This window comes from Pleurodeles waltl, chromosome 9 (assembly GCF_031143425.1).
Source record: "Pleurodeles waltl isolate 20211129_DDA chromosome 9, aPleWal1.hap1.20221129, whole genome shotgun sequence".
NCBI lineage: Eukaryota > Metazoa > Chordata > Amphibia > Caudata > Salamandridae > Pleurodeles > Pleurodeles waltl.
The window spans coordinates 40,004,231-40,018,698 of record NC_090448.1 but is presented as its reverse complement, the minus strand read 5'-3'; the positions used below and the strand labels follow the sequence as shown (position 1 = coordinate 40,018,698).

The 14,468-nt window shown below is 47.0% G+C and overlaps 1 protein-coding gene across 1 annotated transcript in view; it reads right to left on the bottom strand.

Moving 5' to 3' along the window:
• The window catches only part of COL7A1 (collagen type VII alpha 1 chain), a 618,941-nt gene that overhangs the window by 483,185 nt on the left and 121,288 nt on the right, over positions 1-14,468 (bottom strand). Inside the window, exon 3 of the mRNA XM_069207404.1 lies at positions 8,740-8,920. Coding sequence (XP_069063505.1) covers positions 8,740-8,920 — 181 coding nt within the window. The remainder of the gene's footprint in view (positions 1-8,739; positions 8,921-14,468) is intronic.

Sequence of the window (14,468 nt, the reverse complement as noted above, 5' to 3'; positions counted from 1 at the left end):
CCATCTTGCAGATGGAGGATTCCCCCAATAGGGTTAGGATTGTAACCCCCTCCCCTTGGGAGGAGGCACAAAGAGGGTGTACCCACCCTCAGGGCTAGTAGCCATTGGCTACTAACCCCCCAGACCTAAACACGCCCTTAAATTTAGTATTTAAGGGCTACCCTGAACCCTAGAAAATTAGATTCCTGCAACTACAAGAAGAAGGACTGCCTAGCTGAAAAACCCCTGCAGAGGAAGACCAGAAGACGACAACTGCCTTGGCTCCAGAAACTCACCGGCCTGTCTCCTGCCTTCCAAAGATCCTGCTCCAGCGACGCCTTCCAAAGGGACCAGCGACCTCGACATCCTCTGAGGACTGCCCCTGCTTCGAAAAGACAAGAAACTCCCGAGGACAGCGGACCTGCTCCAAAGAAAAGCTGCAACTTTGTTTCCAGCAGCTTTAAAGAACCCTGCAAGCTCCCCGCAAAAGGCGTGAGACTTGCAACACTGCACCCGGCGACCCCGACTCGGTTGGTGGCGATCCAACACCTCAGGAGGGACCCCCGGACTACTCTAAGACTGTGAGTACAAAAACCTGTCCCCCCTGAGTCCCCACAGCGCCGCCTGCAGAGGGAATCCCGAGGCTTCCCCTGACCGCGACTCTTTGAAACCAAAGTCCCGACACCTGGGAGAGACCCTGCACCCGCAGCCCCCAGGACCTGAAGGACCGGACTTTCACTGGAGGAGTGACCCCCAGGAGTCCCTCTCCCTTGCCCAAGTGGAGGTTTCCCCGAGGAACCCCCCCCTTGCCTGCCTGCAGCGCTGAAGAGATCCCTAGATCTCGCATTGACTTCCATTACAAACCCGACGCTTGTTTCTATACTGCACCCGGCCGCCCCCGCGCTGCTGAGGGTGAAATTTCTGTGTGGGCTTGTGTCCCCCCCGGTGCCCTACAAAACCCCCCTGGTCTGCCCTCCGAAGACGCGGGTACTTACCTGCAAGCAGACCGGAACCGGGGCACCCCCTTCTCTCCATTCTAGCCTATGTGTTTTGGGCACCACTTTGAACTCTGCACCTGACCGGCCCTGAGCTGCTGGTGTGGTGACTTTGGGGTTGCTCTGAACCCCCAACGGTGGGCTACCTTGGACCAAGAACTGAACCCTGTAAGTGTCTTACTTACCTGGTAAAACTAACAAATACTTACCTCCCCTAGGAACTGTGAAAATTGCACTAAGTGTCCACTTTTAAAACAGCTATTTGTGAATAACTTGAAAAGTATACATGCAATTTTGATGATTTGAAGTTCCTAAAGTACTTACCTGCAATACCTTTCGAATGAGATATTACATGTAGAATTTGAACCTGTGGTTCTTAAAATAAACTAAGAAAAGATATTTTTCTATATAAAAACCTATTGGCTGGATTTGTCTCTGAGTGTGTGTACCTCATTTATTGTCTATGTGTATGTACAACAAATGCTTAACACTACTCCTTGGATAAGCCTACTGCTCGACCACACTACCACAAAATAGAGCATTAGTATTATCTATTTTTACCACTATTTTACCTCTAAGGGGAACCCTTGGACTCTGTGCATGCTATTCCTTACTTTGAAATAGCACATACAGAGCCAACTTCCTACATTGGTGGATCAGCGGTGGGGTACAAGACTTTGCATTTGCTGGACTACTCAGCCAATACCTGATCACACGACAAATTCCAAAATTGTCATTAGAAATTGATTTTTGCAATTTGAAAAGTTTTCTAAATTCTTAAAAGTCCTGCTAGGGCCTTGTGTGTTAAGTCCCTGTTTAGCATTTCTTTTAGAGTTTAAAAGTTTGTAAAAGTTTGAATTAGATTCTAGAACCAGTTGTAGATTCTTAAAAAGTATTCCAACTTTTAGAAGCAAAATGTCTAGCACAGATGTGACTGTGGTGGAACTCGACACCACACCTTACCTCCATCTTAAGATGAGGGAGCTAAGGTCACTCTGTAAAATAAAGAAAATAACAATGGGCCCCAAACCTACCAAAATACAGCTCCAGGAGCTTTTGGCAGAGTTTGAAAAGGCCAACCCCTCTGAGGGTGGCAACTCAGAGGAAGAGGATAGTGACTTGGAGGACAATTCCCCCCTACCAGTCCTATCTAGGGAGAACAGGGTCCCTCAAACCCTGACTCCAAAAATAATAGTCAGAGATGCTGGTTCCCTCACAGGAGAGACCAACACCTCTGAAATCACTGAGGATAGCCCCAGTGAAGAGGACATCCAGTTAGCCAGGATGGCCAAAAGATTGGCTTTGGAAAGACAGATCCTAGCCATAGAGAGGGAAAGACAAGAGATGGGCCTAGGACCCATCAATGGTGGCAGCAACTTAAATAGGGTCAGAGATTCTCCTGACATCCTAAAAATCCCCAAAGGGATTGTAACAAAATATGAAGATGGTGATGACATCACCAAATGGTTCACAGCTTTTGAGAGGGCTTGTGTAACCAGAAAAGTGAACAGATCTCACTGGGGTGCTCTCCTTTGGGAAATGTTCACTGGAAAGTGTAGGGATAGACTCCTCACACTCTCTGGAAAAGATGCAGAATCTTATGACCTCATGAAGGGTACCCTGATTGAGGGCTTTGGATTCTCCACTGAGGAGTATAGAATTAGATTCAGGGGGGCTCAAAAATCCTCGAGCCAGACCTGGGTTGATTTTGTAGACTACTCAGTAAAAACACTAGATGGTTGGTTAACTGGAAATGAAGTGTGTGACTATGTTGGGCTTTATAATTTGTTTATGAAAGAACACATTTTAAGTAACTGCTTCAATGAAAAGTTGCATCAGTATCTGGTAGACCTAGGTCCAATTTCTCCCCAAGAATTGGGAAAGAAGGCAGACCACTGGGTCAAGACTAGGGTAACCAAAACTTCCACTGGGGGTGACCAAAAGAAAGGGGTTACAAAAACTCCCCAGGAGAAAGTGGGTAACACTAGAAACCAAGAAAAAGAGTCCTCTGTAGGCCCCCAAAAACCAGAACAGGTGGGTGGGCCCCAGGACACAACCCAAAACAAAGGTGGGTACCAGGGTAAGAACTGGGATGCCACTAAGGCATGGTGCCACAACTGTAAACAGTCTGGGCACCACACCAAGGACACTTCTTGTCCCAAAAACAAACCCCAGAACAAAATTCCTGGGGTAACCAGTGTAGCCATGGGAGATGACTCCTCAGATGAGGAGGTCTTCCTAGCCTTCAACTGGAAACAGGGCCCAACAGGTGAGTTGGAGATTCCAGAGGGAAGCAGACACTTCCACCACCTACTGGTGAATGGAATCCCAACCACTGCCCTGAGAGACACTTGTGCCAGTCACACTATGGTGCATGACAGGCTGGTGCTCTCAAACCAGTACATCCCAGGTGAGACTGCCAGGGTAAGAGTTAGCCTAGACAGGGTCACTAAGAGGCCTGTGGCTTTAGTGCCCATAGAAGTGGGTGGCACTCTTAGCTGGAGAAGGGTAGTAGTCAGTACAGACCTCCCCCTTGATTGTCTCCTTGGAAATGACTACCCAGAGGTTAGTCAGAGCTCAAGAGAGGAACTGGTCCAGTGCCAGTCCTCTCCCAAGGATTCTGGAAAGCCTGCCTCTGCAGTAAATGCAAGCAGGCCCCAGAAGAAGAAGAAAAGAAAACAGAGTAGGAAGGGTGGACAACCTTTAGCCAAGGTTACAGCAAGCCAAGGAGATTCTGCTCCAGTAGGGGAGAACTCCAAAAATGGCCCTGATAAAGTCCAACCTGACCCACAAGAAGTCCTGGCTAGTCAGGCAACTGTTAAACCTGAGTGGGTGGCTCCTCAGCTAACAGAAGAAAGAGTGGAAGAAGGGTGTTTACTACAAGATGTGGTAACCCCCCACTCCAATACAGCAGACAGGCAACCTGAACCCAAAGAAGCCTGTAACTTAGCCCCTTCCCTTTTAGGTGAAGAGCTAAAGGTGTGGTTCTGGGCACTGACAGCTGTCAGTGGCCTCTGCTGGGTGTTAGCCTTTGTGGCTGCACTATCCTTGGCATGGTGGTCAGACCCCATGCCAAATAGCAAGTTAGGCCCCCTGACCCTGTTGGTCATGGTGGGGTTACTCCAGCTCTGGGTAACCTCTTTGGGTAAGCTAGGGATGACCCTGGCTAAGATAAGATTAGCAGAGGTGGATACCTCTAAACCCAAAATAAAAAGAATGGGTGGAGACATTGAAGAAGCAGACAAGAGGCAATTCAGACTAGGTCCTATCACTGTGGAAGTGGGTCAGTTCCCCAAAGGGAATGACCTGAACAGAAGGATGTAAGGCAGAGTAGGCCCTGCAACTAACCAGCCTATTTCTCCTACTCTTCCTCGCCTGACAGACTAGGAAGACTCTCCCAGCTTGGGCTGAGTCTCCTGGCCTGTGGGCTGGGGGGGGCTTGTGTAAAGAAATGGCTCCCTGTTGCAGTTACCCCCCCACTTTTTGCCTGATACTGATGCTGACTTGACTGAGAAGTGTGCTGGGACCCTGCTAACCAGGCCCCAGCACCAGTGTTCCTTCACCTAAAATGTACCATTGTATCCACAATTGGCACACCCTGGCATTCAGATAAGTCCCTTGTAACTGGTACTTCTAGTACCAAGGGCCCTGATGCCAAGGAAGGTCTCTAAGGGCTGCAGCATGTCTTATGCCACCCTAGAGACCCCTCACTCAGCACAGACACACTGCTTACAAGCCTGTGTGTGCTAGTGAGAACAAAATGAGTAAGTCGACATGGCACTCCCCTCAGGGTGCCATGCCAGCCTCTCACTGCCTATGCAGTATAGGTAAGACACCCCTCTAGCAGACCTTACAGCCCTAAGGCAGGGTGCACTATACCATAGGTGAGGGTACCAGTGCATGAGCATGGTACCCCTACAGTGTCTAAACCAAACCTTAGACATTGTAAGTGCAGGGTAGCCATAAGAGTATATGGTCTGGGAGTCTGTCAAACACGAACTCCACAGCACCATAATGGCTACACTGAAAACTGGGAAGTTTGGTATCAAACTTCTCAGCACAATAAATGCACACTGATGCCAGTGTACATTTTATTGTAAAATACACCACAGAGGGCACCTTAGAGGTGCCCCCTGAAACTTAACCGACTGTCTGTGTAGGCTGACTAGTTCCAGCAGCCTGCCACACTAGAGACATGTTGCTGGCCCCATGGGGAGAGTGCCTTTGTCACTCTGAGGCCAGTAACAAAGCCTGCACTGGGTGGAGATGCTAACACCTCCCCCAGGCAGGAGCTGTGACACCTGGCGGTGAGCCTCAAAGGCTCACCCCTTTGTCACAGCCCAGCAGGGCACTCCAGCTTAGTGGAGTTGCCCGCCCCCTCCGGCCACGGCCCCCACTTTTGGCGGCAAGGCTGGAGGGAACAAAGAAAGAAACAAGGAGGAGTCACTGGCCAGTCAGGACAGCCCCTAAGGTGTCCTGAGCTGAAGTGACTCTAACTTTTAGAAATCCTCCATCTTGCAGATGGAGGATTCCCCCAATAGGGTTAGGATTGTAACCCCCTCCCCTTGGGAGGAGGCACAAAGAGGGTGTACCCACCCTCAGGGCTAGTAGCCATTGGCTACTAACCCCCCAGACCTAAACACGCCCTTAAATTTAGTATTTAAGGGCTACCCTGAACCCTAGAAAATTAGATTCCTGCAACTACAAGAAGAAGGACTGCCTAGCTGAAAAACCCCTGCAGAGGAAGACCAGAAGACGACAACTGCCTTGGCTCCAGAAACTCACCGGCCTGTCTCCTGCCTTCCAAAGATCCTGCTCCAGCGACGCCTTCCAAAGGGACCAGCGACCTCGACATCCTCTGAGGACTGCCCCTGCTTCGAAAAGACAAGAAACTCCCGAGGACAGCGGACCTGCTCCAAAGAAAAGCTGCAACTTTGTTTCCAGCAGCTTTAAAGAACCCTGCAAGCTCCCCGCAAAAGGCGTGAGACTTGCAACACTGCACCCGGCGACCCCGACTCGGTTGGTGGCGATCCAACACCTCAGGAGGGACCCCCGGACTACTCTAAGACTGTGAGTACAAAAACCTGTCCCCCCTGAGTCCCCACAGCGCCGCCTGCAGAGGGAATCCCGAGGCTTCCCCTGACCGCGACTCTTTGAAACCAAAGTCCCGACACCTGGGAGAGACCCTGCACCCGCAGCCCCCAGGACCTGAAGGACCGGACTTTCACTGGAGGAGTGACCCCCAGGAGTCCCTCTCCCTTGCCCAAGTGGAGGTTTCCCCGAGGAACCCCCCCCTTGCCTGCCTGCAGCGCTGAAGAGATCCCTAGATCTCGCATTGACTTCCATTACAAACCCGACGCTTGTTTCTATACTGCACCCGGCCGCCCCCGCGCTGCTGAGGGTGAAATTTCTGTGTGGGCTTGTGTCCCCCCCGGTGCCCTACAAAACCCCCCTGGTCTGCCCTCCGAAGACGCGGGTACTTACCTGCAAGCAGACCGGAACCGGGGCACCCCCTTCTCTCCATTCTAGCCTATGTGTTTTGGGCACCACTTTGAACTCTGCACCTGACCGGCCCTGAGCTGCTGGTGTGGTGACTTTGGGGTTGCTCTGAACCCCCAACGGTGGGCTACCTTGGACCAAGAACTGAACCCTGTAAGTGTCTTACTTACCTGGTAAAACTAACAAATACTTACCTCCCCTAGGAACTGTGAAAATTGCACTAAGTGTCCACTTTTAAAACAGCTATTTGTGAATAACTTGAAAAGTATACATGCAATTTTGATGATTTGAAGTTCCTAAAGTACTTACCTGCAATACCTTTCGAATGAGATATTACATGTAGAATTTGAACCTGTGGTTCTTAAAATAAACTAAGAAAAGATATTTTTCTATATAAAAACCTATTGGCTGGATTTGTCTCTGAGTGTGTGTACCTCATTTATTGTCTATGTGTATGTACAACAAATGCTTAACACTACTCCTTGGATAAGCCTACTGCTCGACCACACTACCACAAAATAGAGCATTAGTATTATCTATTTTTACCACTATTTTACCTCTAAGGGGAACCCTTGGACTCTGTGCATGCTATTCCTTACTTTGAAATAGCACATACAGAGCCAACTTCCTACAGCCGCGGTCAGAATGCTCGAGGGAGCACCGCCAGCCTGTTGGCGGTGCTCCCGTGGTCGGTGAACCTGGCGGTCACCGGCCGCCAGGGTCAGAATTACCCCCTTTGTCCCTTTCTAGCTCTGTGCTGTATCCTGTTACTGCTGTACACATTCTGTTTTTGACTCGCACTGTTTGTTATGTCTGATTCTGAAAATGCTAATAAAAAATATTTTTAAAACAAATTTGCTAGAAAAACAAACATTTGAGGTGAGCAGATATTAGAGGGTCACTGGTGCAGTAGGGTGCTCTATACAGGAGCTGCTTTCCATCTTCACTTGAGAACTGTAATGACAGCAAAACATGTATCAGGGGTTGCTTTTTTCACTCTTGATGGTATTTTACCAATCCAGAGCTGTAATACTGTGCCTGGAGTAATAAAAGGCTTTTGTCATTTTACAGCTCGACATGGATGGCACTTGCTAATCCTATGCTGAAATACTTTGCTGTATAAATGGCAAAAGACTTTGGGCCAGATGTATCAGAAAAGCCTTTTGCGAATCGGTAATAGCGAATTTTAAGAAATCGCTGTTTCTGATTCGCAAAATGCTATGTATCATATTTGCGATTCGGTAATAGCGATTTCTTAAAAATCGCAAATGCTATTACCGAATTGCAAATTGCGATACAGCCCCCATTCGCAGTACGCGCGAGGGTGTGAGTTATAGTTACTATAGGGCACGAGTTATAGTTGCACAGTTATACAGCGGATGTATGCCAACATGAACCTAATGTCATCTTGGGTGGTGCGGTGGGATGTAAAGCAGGTATTATGCTATTTGATTACATGTAATGTGAAAACTCAATAACCTATGTTTAAAAAAATAGCCTTGTTGCCATGGGAAATGGGGAACAGAAATGGTAAAAATATCATTGTGTCTGGGGCTCAGAAAATCCTTGCACCACAGCTACAGAAAACATATGGACGAGAGTGGTGAGCCGTTATTCACTGCACAGTGCATTACATTTGTAATGCACCGTGACAGATATGCATACATTTGGAGTCACTTTGCAGCCTCGTTCTGCGACTGCGTTTTTGGATTGTCTGTAGACCAACCCTGTTCTGGGTGAACAGGGCCGGTGCAACCAATCACATCCAGGCTACCTCATTAATATTCATGTGGTTTGTCACACCCGTGTAACTCATTACATCTACCAATGCATACAGGAATGGAGCCTGCGATCGACATCAGATCCCCCCTGTAATTATACAGGTATGCCACTATCACAGGCAAGAATCACAGAGGTAGAAATGGGGCACATGGCGACACTAATTTAACAAAACTTGTGGTTGTCACATACTGTGCTTTTTGATAGTCACTGGCTAGCAAAACCTAAGCACAATAGGTTCTAGTTGTTCAGTAAGACAAAATCACACCACACAAACAAATTCGCAGGAATAGTAAAATTTACTGTTTTGAATTATGAGATAGAGATCCCCGGTGCAGGTCTCATACCCAGATGGTGGCGTTGGATGCAAAGAATAAGAGGGGTGAAAGCATTCATGGGATGCAAACAAGCCAAAGGGTCAGTATGGGGAGCTCCATCTCTCTGGCCATGGGGGCATTTAAAAAGGGGGTGACTCAAAGAAACTTACCTGGGGTCATCGCTGTACTGCACCACTCCGAAACGCACCCCATCCTCGCTGACCACGTTCACGAATGGGAGCACCAACCCTTCCATGAACTGTTTGATCATCAGAAAGTTGGCCCTCCCAATGCTGGAGGATCCGTCCACCACGAAGACCACATCGGATGAGTAGACATTGGAACATGTTTCTGGGAGGAAGATGTGAGAAGACACCCTGGTTAGTGCATCAAAGGCGCTTCATAGGACAGGAGCACATCTGTGACCCGTCAAATGTCCTCCTTCAACCTCCCGCCACCGCAACCGCCACACAAGACACAATATTTGAATGGATAGAGAGCATAGATTAAAGCAAGCCTAAATTTACTAGATGAATACACTTTACAGTCCTGGGCTTTTTTCTACATTGCAAGATATGTTTTTTCTCTAATTAAACTGAACCAAACGGAAATGTATGCAGAATCTTACTCTAGAAGTTTACATTTTCTGTAAATAATGGTACTGCTTTGTATTAAACAGCTTTTTTCAAAGTAAATATTAGGCAGAAGCATTTTCCTAGTGATAACTAGGAAGGCATGTATCATCATTTTTTTTTTGCAAAAGTCAAGATTTTTCATGCCCGTGTGGAAAACCAAAAATTTACAAACTTTGAGAAGTTGAGACATTTTTCATCATCCTTTCCATGGCCCAAACAAATTTGCAGCTTTTAACACCCCTAGATTTCCCCATTTTCACTGGTACATTTGTGTTATAAAAAAGTGGTTCTGCTGCTGCAGGTGGGACTTCCTCTATCCCTCCTTTTGAAAGTCAGATTTGTAAGCGATTGATTCCGTGTCAATACGATCAAACCTCTTCTGAAGAAACAAGCAATGCCAACAGTACAGGATGAGAGGTCAGCTATATCTTTGAATTTATCACCTGGGACCTAATCTGGGCATTTATGCTTTTTGCCGAAGCTGCACAGTTGATGACGCAGAAATGAAGGTTTTACATTTATTAGCGCTTAAACGTAGTACTGCAATAATCATGTGTGGCTTTAACCGAACTAATAAAGATTGTACGGGGACAAAATGTGCCCTTAGAGTAGTTCGCCAACATTCATAAGCGTGCTTTATATAACGTGGTGTATTAGAATTGCACTAATCCGACATAATCATAAACGTGTGCTACGATTTGCTTGCTTGAAATGTTTTAACTTAGCATAACTTTAGTGGAGGCTTTGGCCTAGTTGCCTGGTCTCACGGTTTAGATGCTTGTGTTTTTCCAATGTGCTATTAAACGTGTATTTTTGCTTGAAGCTGTACTTTTCCACTGAGATCGTTCACATGCTTATCTTAAGGTTTCATGCCAGCCTGGCATATTTCTCTCTTTACTCCAAGGTCAATCTGCAGGTGCGGACAATGGAAGCTCTGAAAGTGAGTTAATTGGTATCAAATGTTGCAACTTGCGTACTCGTCTCTAAGGATAATGTATGCTTAAGTAAAAGCCTGAGAACTGTTGTTTTTGATTGGACAATTTGAAGCCAACCTATGAACCCTCCAATGGAAGACCCTACTGGATTTGAACTGTTGTCTATTTAAACCAGGTGCACGAGAAGAAAGCAGCCATTACAGCCATTACAGCCATTACAGCCATTATTGGACATCCCGCCATTTTGTAGACTTTGCAGCTATTATGGACCACCTTGCTGCGACGCCATTTTGAAAGAGACTTTGATGCTTTCTCTAATCGAGAGAAAGAGACTTTAATGATTCTTGCCCTAGAGACTTTAACTTTGATCCCTTTACATGGAGTAGTAGTTTTATTTTGCCGCCGTGAGGCAATTGCCCCGTCCACCCCTGCCCCTTTGCCCCGTCCCATGCTGATCGAAACGGTACCCATGCTGATCGAGAAACGGTACCTGTGAGACGAAGACTTCCTTGTATGCTGATCGTAATTGGTAAATATGAAAGAAAATTGTAAAATTGCATTGTGTTTCTTTTAGGTAACCAACTGCTGATTTTGATAAGATCCCTAGCTAGGAGTTTTTTTTTTCTAAATTAATGTTGCTAAATTGTTTTTGCATGAAGTCCCACATGCCGATGCTAATTTGAGGTTAGATGAGGATTCTTTTTGTTGCACGATGCAATTTGAGACCTTGTTATGCTGACTAAATGTATGCAATTAGTTCATTACAGATTATCGTATTAGTGATTTGCATTGCTATTATCGAATGCCTTGTTATTCAAATGCTACATAGATTGCACCTGTTTCGCCGTTATGGACAGCTATTAATGTTCATTTACGTTTATCATTTGGTGTTGAGACATATCTATATTGTGCTAGCTTTGTTAATATAGGGAAATAAATTTACTAACTTTGAATAAACTGGTGTGGTTATTCCGCAGAGGATGGTTTAGTCTTTTGGGACCCCGTACTCTTAAAGTACATGGTGTTGAATTGACGGTTACACCCTTTGAGATCCCACTCGAGAAGTTGAATTAGATTTTCTTGGATAAAACTGATTGAGAAAATGATGATGGGCTAGGTCCACTGCGACTTTCCCGGGATCTCGGAGCTTGCGGATGGAGAGAATGGAGGTGTGAGATCAGCGTTGGCGGTACTAGTGATGGTATGAGTGAAGTTAGGGTTTTGCGCTTGCACAGCTTATTGCCGCAGGGTGTGTGAAAAGGTTGCGAGGATTTTAGAGAATAGCGGAGGTGCGACTCCGGGTGTAGAAGTAGGGAAGTCGTCGAACTTCATAGAAATAGCGGAGGTGCGACTCCGAGTGTGAGAGTAGGGAAGTCGTCGAACTTCACGTGTATGTGGCGCTTTGTGCAGAAAAAGGTCCACGTGGTTGTTGTTGTTGAGACGGGCCCTGCGAGGTCAAGAGACTCCGGAGTATGTTGTTTTATGTTGTGGTCTGGGCGGTTTAGTAGGTTGATCGGGCGTGGTCAACGAGTCGGTACGTGTGTTAAGGGAGTGAAAGAAACTTCGACTTCGGGCTTTGACAAAATTCTAAGTGCACTAGAATAGATCATTGACAAGTTGAGAGTAGGTCTGCGGGTCAGGTTTGCTTGCGAAAGTGGGGACCGAGAAAGATGGAATAACTGCCGAGGCTAGTGAAAAATCCCTAAGGTCCTGAAGCGATTGTGTTACCCTTCCTGTAGTAAACCGACAGATCTGTTTTATAATTTTTGGTAGCTCGCGATACATGCCAGAAGTGGTTACGAGAGGAGCTGAGTGAAGGAGGACAAGCCGCGAGGCTTTGTCAGCCGCAGTGTGTGTGAGTGTGACGTCACTAGGAGCCGCGCTGGGATAGGTTGGTTGCAGAGAAGGGTCGTGCACGGATTGGACGCAGTCCGTGGGGCTCGATTGGAAGGGGAAAGGCAAGCGAAGAGTATTCCGGGAATTAAAGTCACCTATTGATTACAAATTTTGTGAAATAAAAGACGAGAAAATGAAATTTTTTAAAGCATTAAGGAGTGCAATGAAGGGGGAGTCTTACATTAAAGCGAGCGTAGGAGAAGAGACGCCACCCGAAGGTACACCAGCTTACGTTGTAATGGAGGAAAAGGGGGTAGCTCCGTGCCTTTGGCTAAAGCAATGGCACAAGCTGACAGAGAAACATGGGAGCGTAGCATTCCCGATCCACGGGACATTCAATATAAGGATTCTAGAGAATTTGAGATTCGCGATGTACGACATGAAGGTGCCTCCAAGGCCAGCACAGTTTGAGGCTCTAGCGATTTGGGAACTAATGGCTAGACAGCAGCAGCAGAATAAGTTCGAGACCAGGATAAGGAAGGTAGAAAAGACACTAGCGGACGCTAGGTGGGATAATGCACAGAAGGTGTGGAGGTCAGATGTATTGCAGGGGGTAAAATTGTTTCCCGCAATTACTAAGGAAGAAGAGGAGACAGGTAAGAAAGCTACCTGTAAGACAAACAGGAGGTGTTCCAAGGATAGAGAGGACGAGGAAAAGTTGAGAAGAGAAGAGGAGTTAGAGGATGAGGAGTTAATAATGCAATTGCTGAACGACCGTCCACCACCTTATGCGGAGAGTGGACAAGGTCCAAGTACCAGTTCTGCCCCTCCGGCACCGGTACAGAACAGTGAAACTCAGAGTTCAGGAGCATCATCGGGGTCTAAGGACCCAAGTTTACTGTTCACCCTGCAGATACCGCAGGTTAGGAGAATATATCCAGATGTGCCCATGTTGAAACCAGCAGAAAATTATCAGCCGCAGATCCCAAGGTACTACAGCAGTGACAATAGTACGGGAATGATTCTAGATCCAGCCGCAATGGGAGGACAGAATGGTCACAACCCGACATTGGCACAAGCCGAATCAACCCAGTTTTTGATGCCTCAAAAGCAGATGCAGGGGGGGACAGCACATGCTCAGATGACGGGGAGTCAGATGGGCATGCCGGCAATGATGACCCATAGTGTGGGAATGAACATGCCTCAGAACATGGGAAATAGACAAAACCCAGACGCGATATCGCTACCCATTACTGTAGGTCCACCGGTACCTCTGTACAGTCAGCCTAACTTAGGTATGAGCGGTCAGGGATCAATGCTGCAGAATGAGACCGAAAGGAGGTGCATAGAAAACACTCCAGGGATAACCCCTATAGCGGCTCAGCCAAATGGATCTGGGTCCTTGATGGAGTTTAGTCCCATATGTGCTCAGTCAACACTGGTGAGGTCAAGTCCCCCACTGGTGATACCGCTGTCATCGAATACTGAAAAGTTGCCGCAACCATCAATGGCAGTCGATGTGAATGCTACACTTATGGGGTTGAATGCGCAACAGCTGACACAGTGGTTCAACAGTCTGAATTCCACACAAAGCTCAGCCAGTGGGAAGGGAGAAGACTATCTGAATAGGGTCAGGTTGAACATGGAAGCACAAGAATTGGTGGAAGGGACTATGGGTGTGAATAGGTTAGAGTCCTACTCGGAAGAAGAGCTGAGGTATCTATGTCCCAGGATTACAAAAGAAGTGAATAAGGTACATAAAAGCTTGCAGGAAATAGCTGACAAAAACGGGGTGGATATAGACAAGACAAAACACTTGAGCAGGAGCTATAGGTTGGATTTCGGGACCACAGATTTTGAACACATGAGGTCAGCAGGCATGAAGGCCCACCTTAGAGAGTTGCTGCAGAGTGCACAAGTGTGGAGGTGCTTAGACAAATGGGAAAGCAGATGGGTAAAGAGAAAGGAAAAGAGGAAAGACAGTGTCTCAGAGCCCAACGAGAAAAGACCGCAGAGTAGTGATGCAGTAACCATGTTACCAATGAGGGAGACAGCAGGGGGAAAATTAATACATGTACCATGGCACAGAAGCGACATTCAGTCTTTTACGGATGATTTTCCCAAACTGAGAGAGAAACCGATTGAATGGTATCAACAGACTGATAGGTTTGTGAAGCTTGCAAAATGTCTCTGGGAAGACCTGAACACCCTCTTTGAGATTGTGGTTCCGGCAGATTTGTGGGAGGATTGCAAAAGAGCTGTAGGTTGGCCGACAAGTGAACCAGAGAGAGACAGGGAGACGGGTGCACCATCACCTATGGTGATGAGCCTGTACTATAAGGTGATTGAGCATTTGAAGACGAAGGTGGCCGCGAAAAATGTGGATTGGCAGAAGATCGATCGAACTGCCCAAGAGGCTAAAGAGTCGATTCATAGTTACTATGAGAGGTTGTTGAAGGCGTTTAAGAACTACAGCGGCACGGAAACAATAGA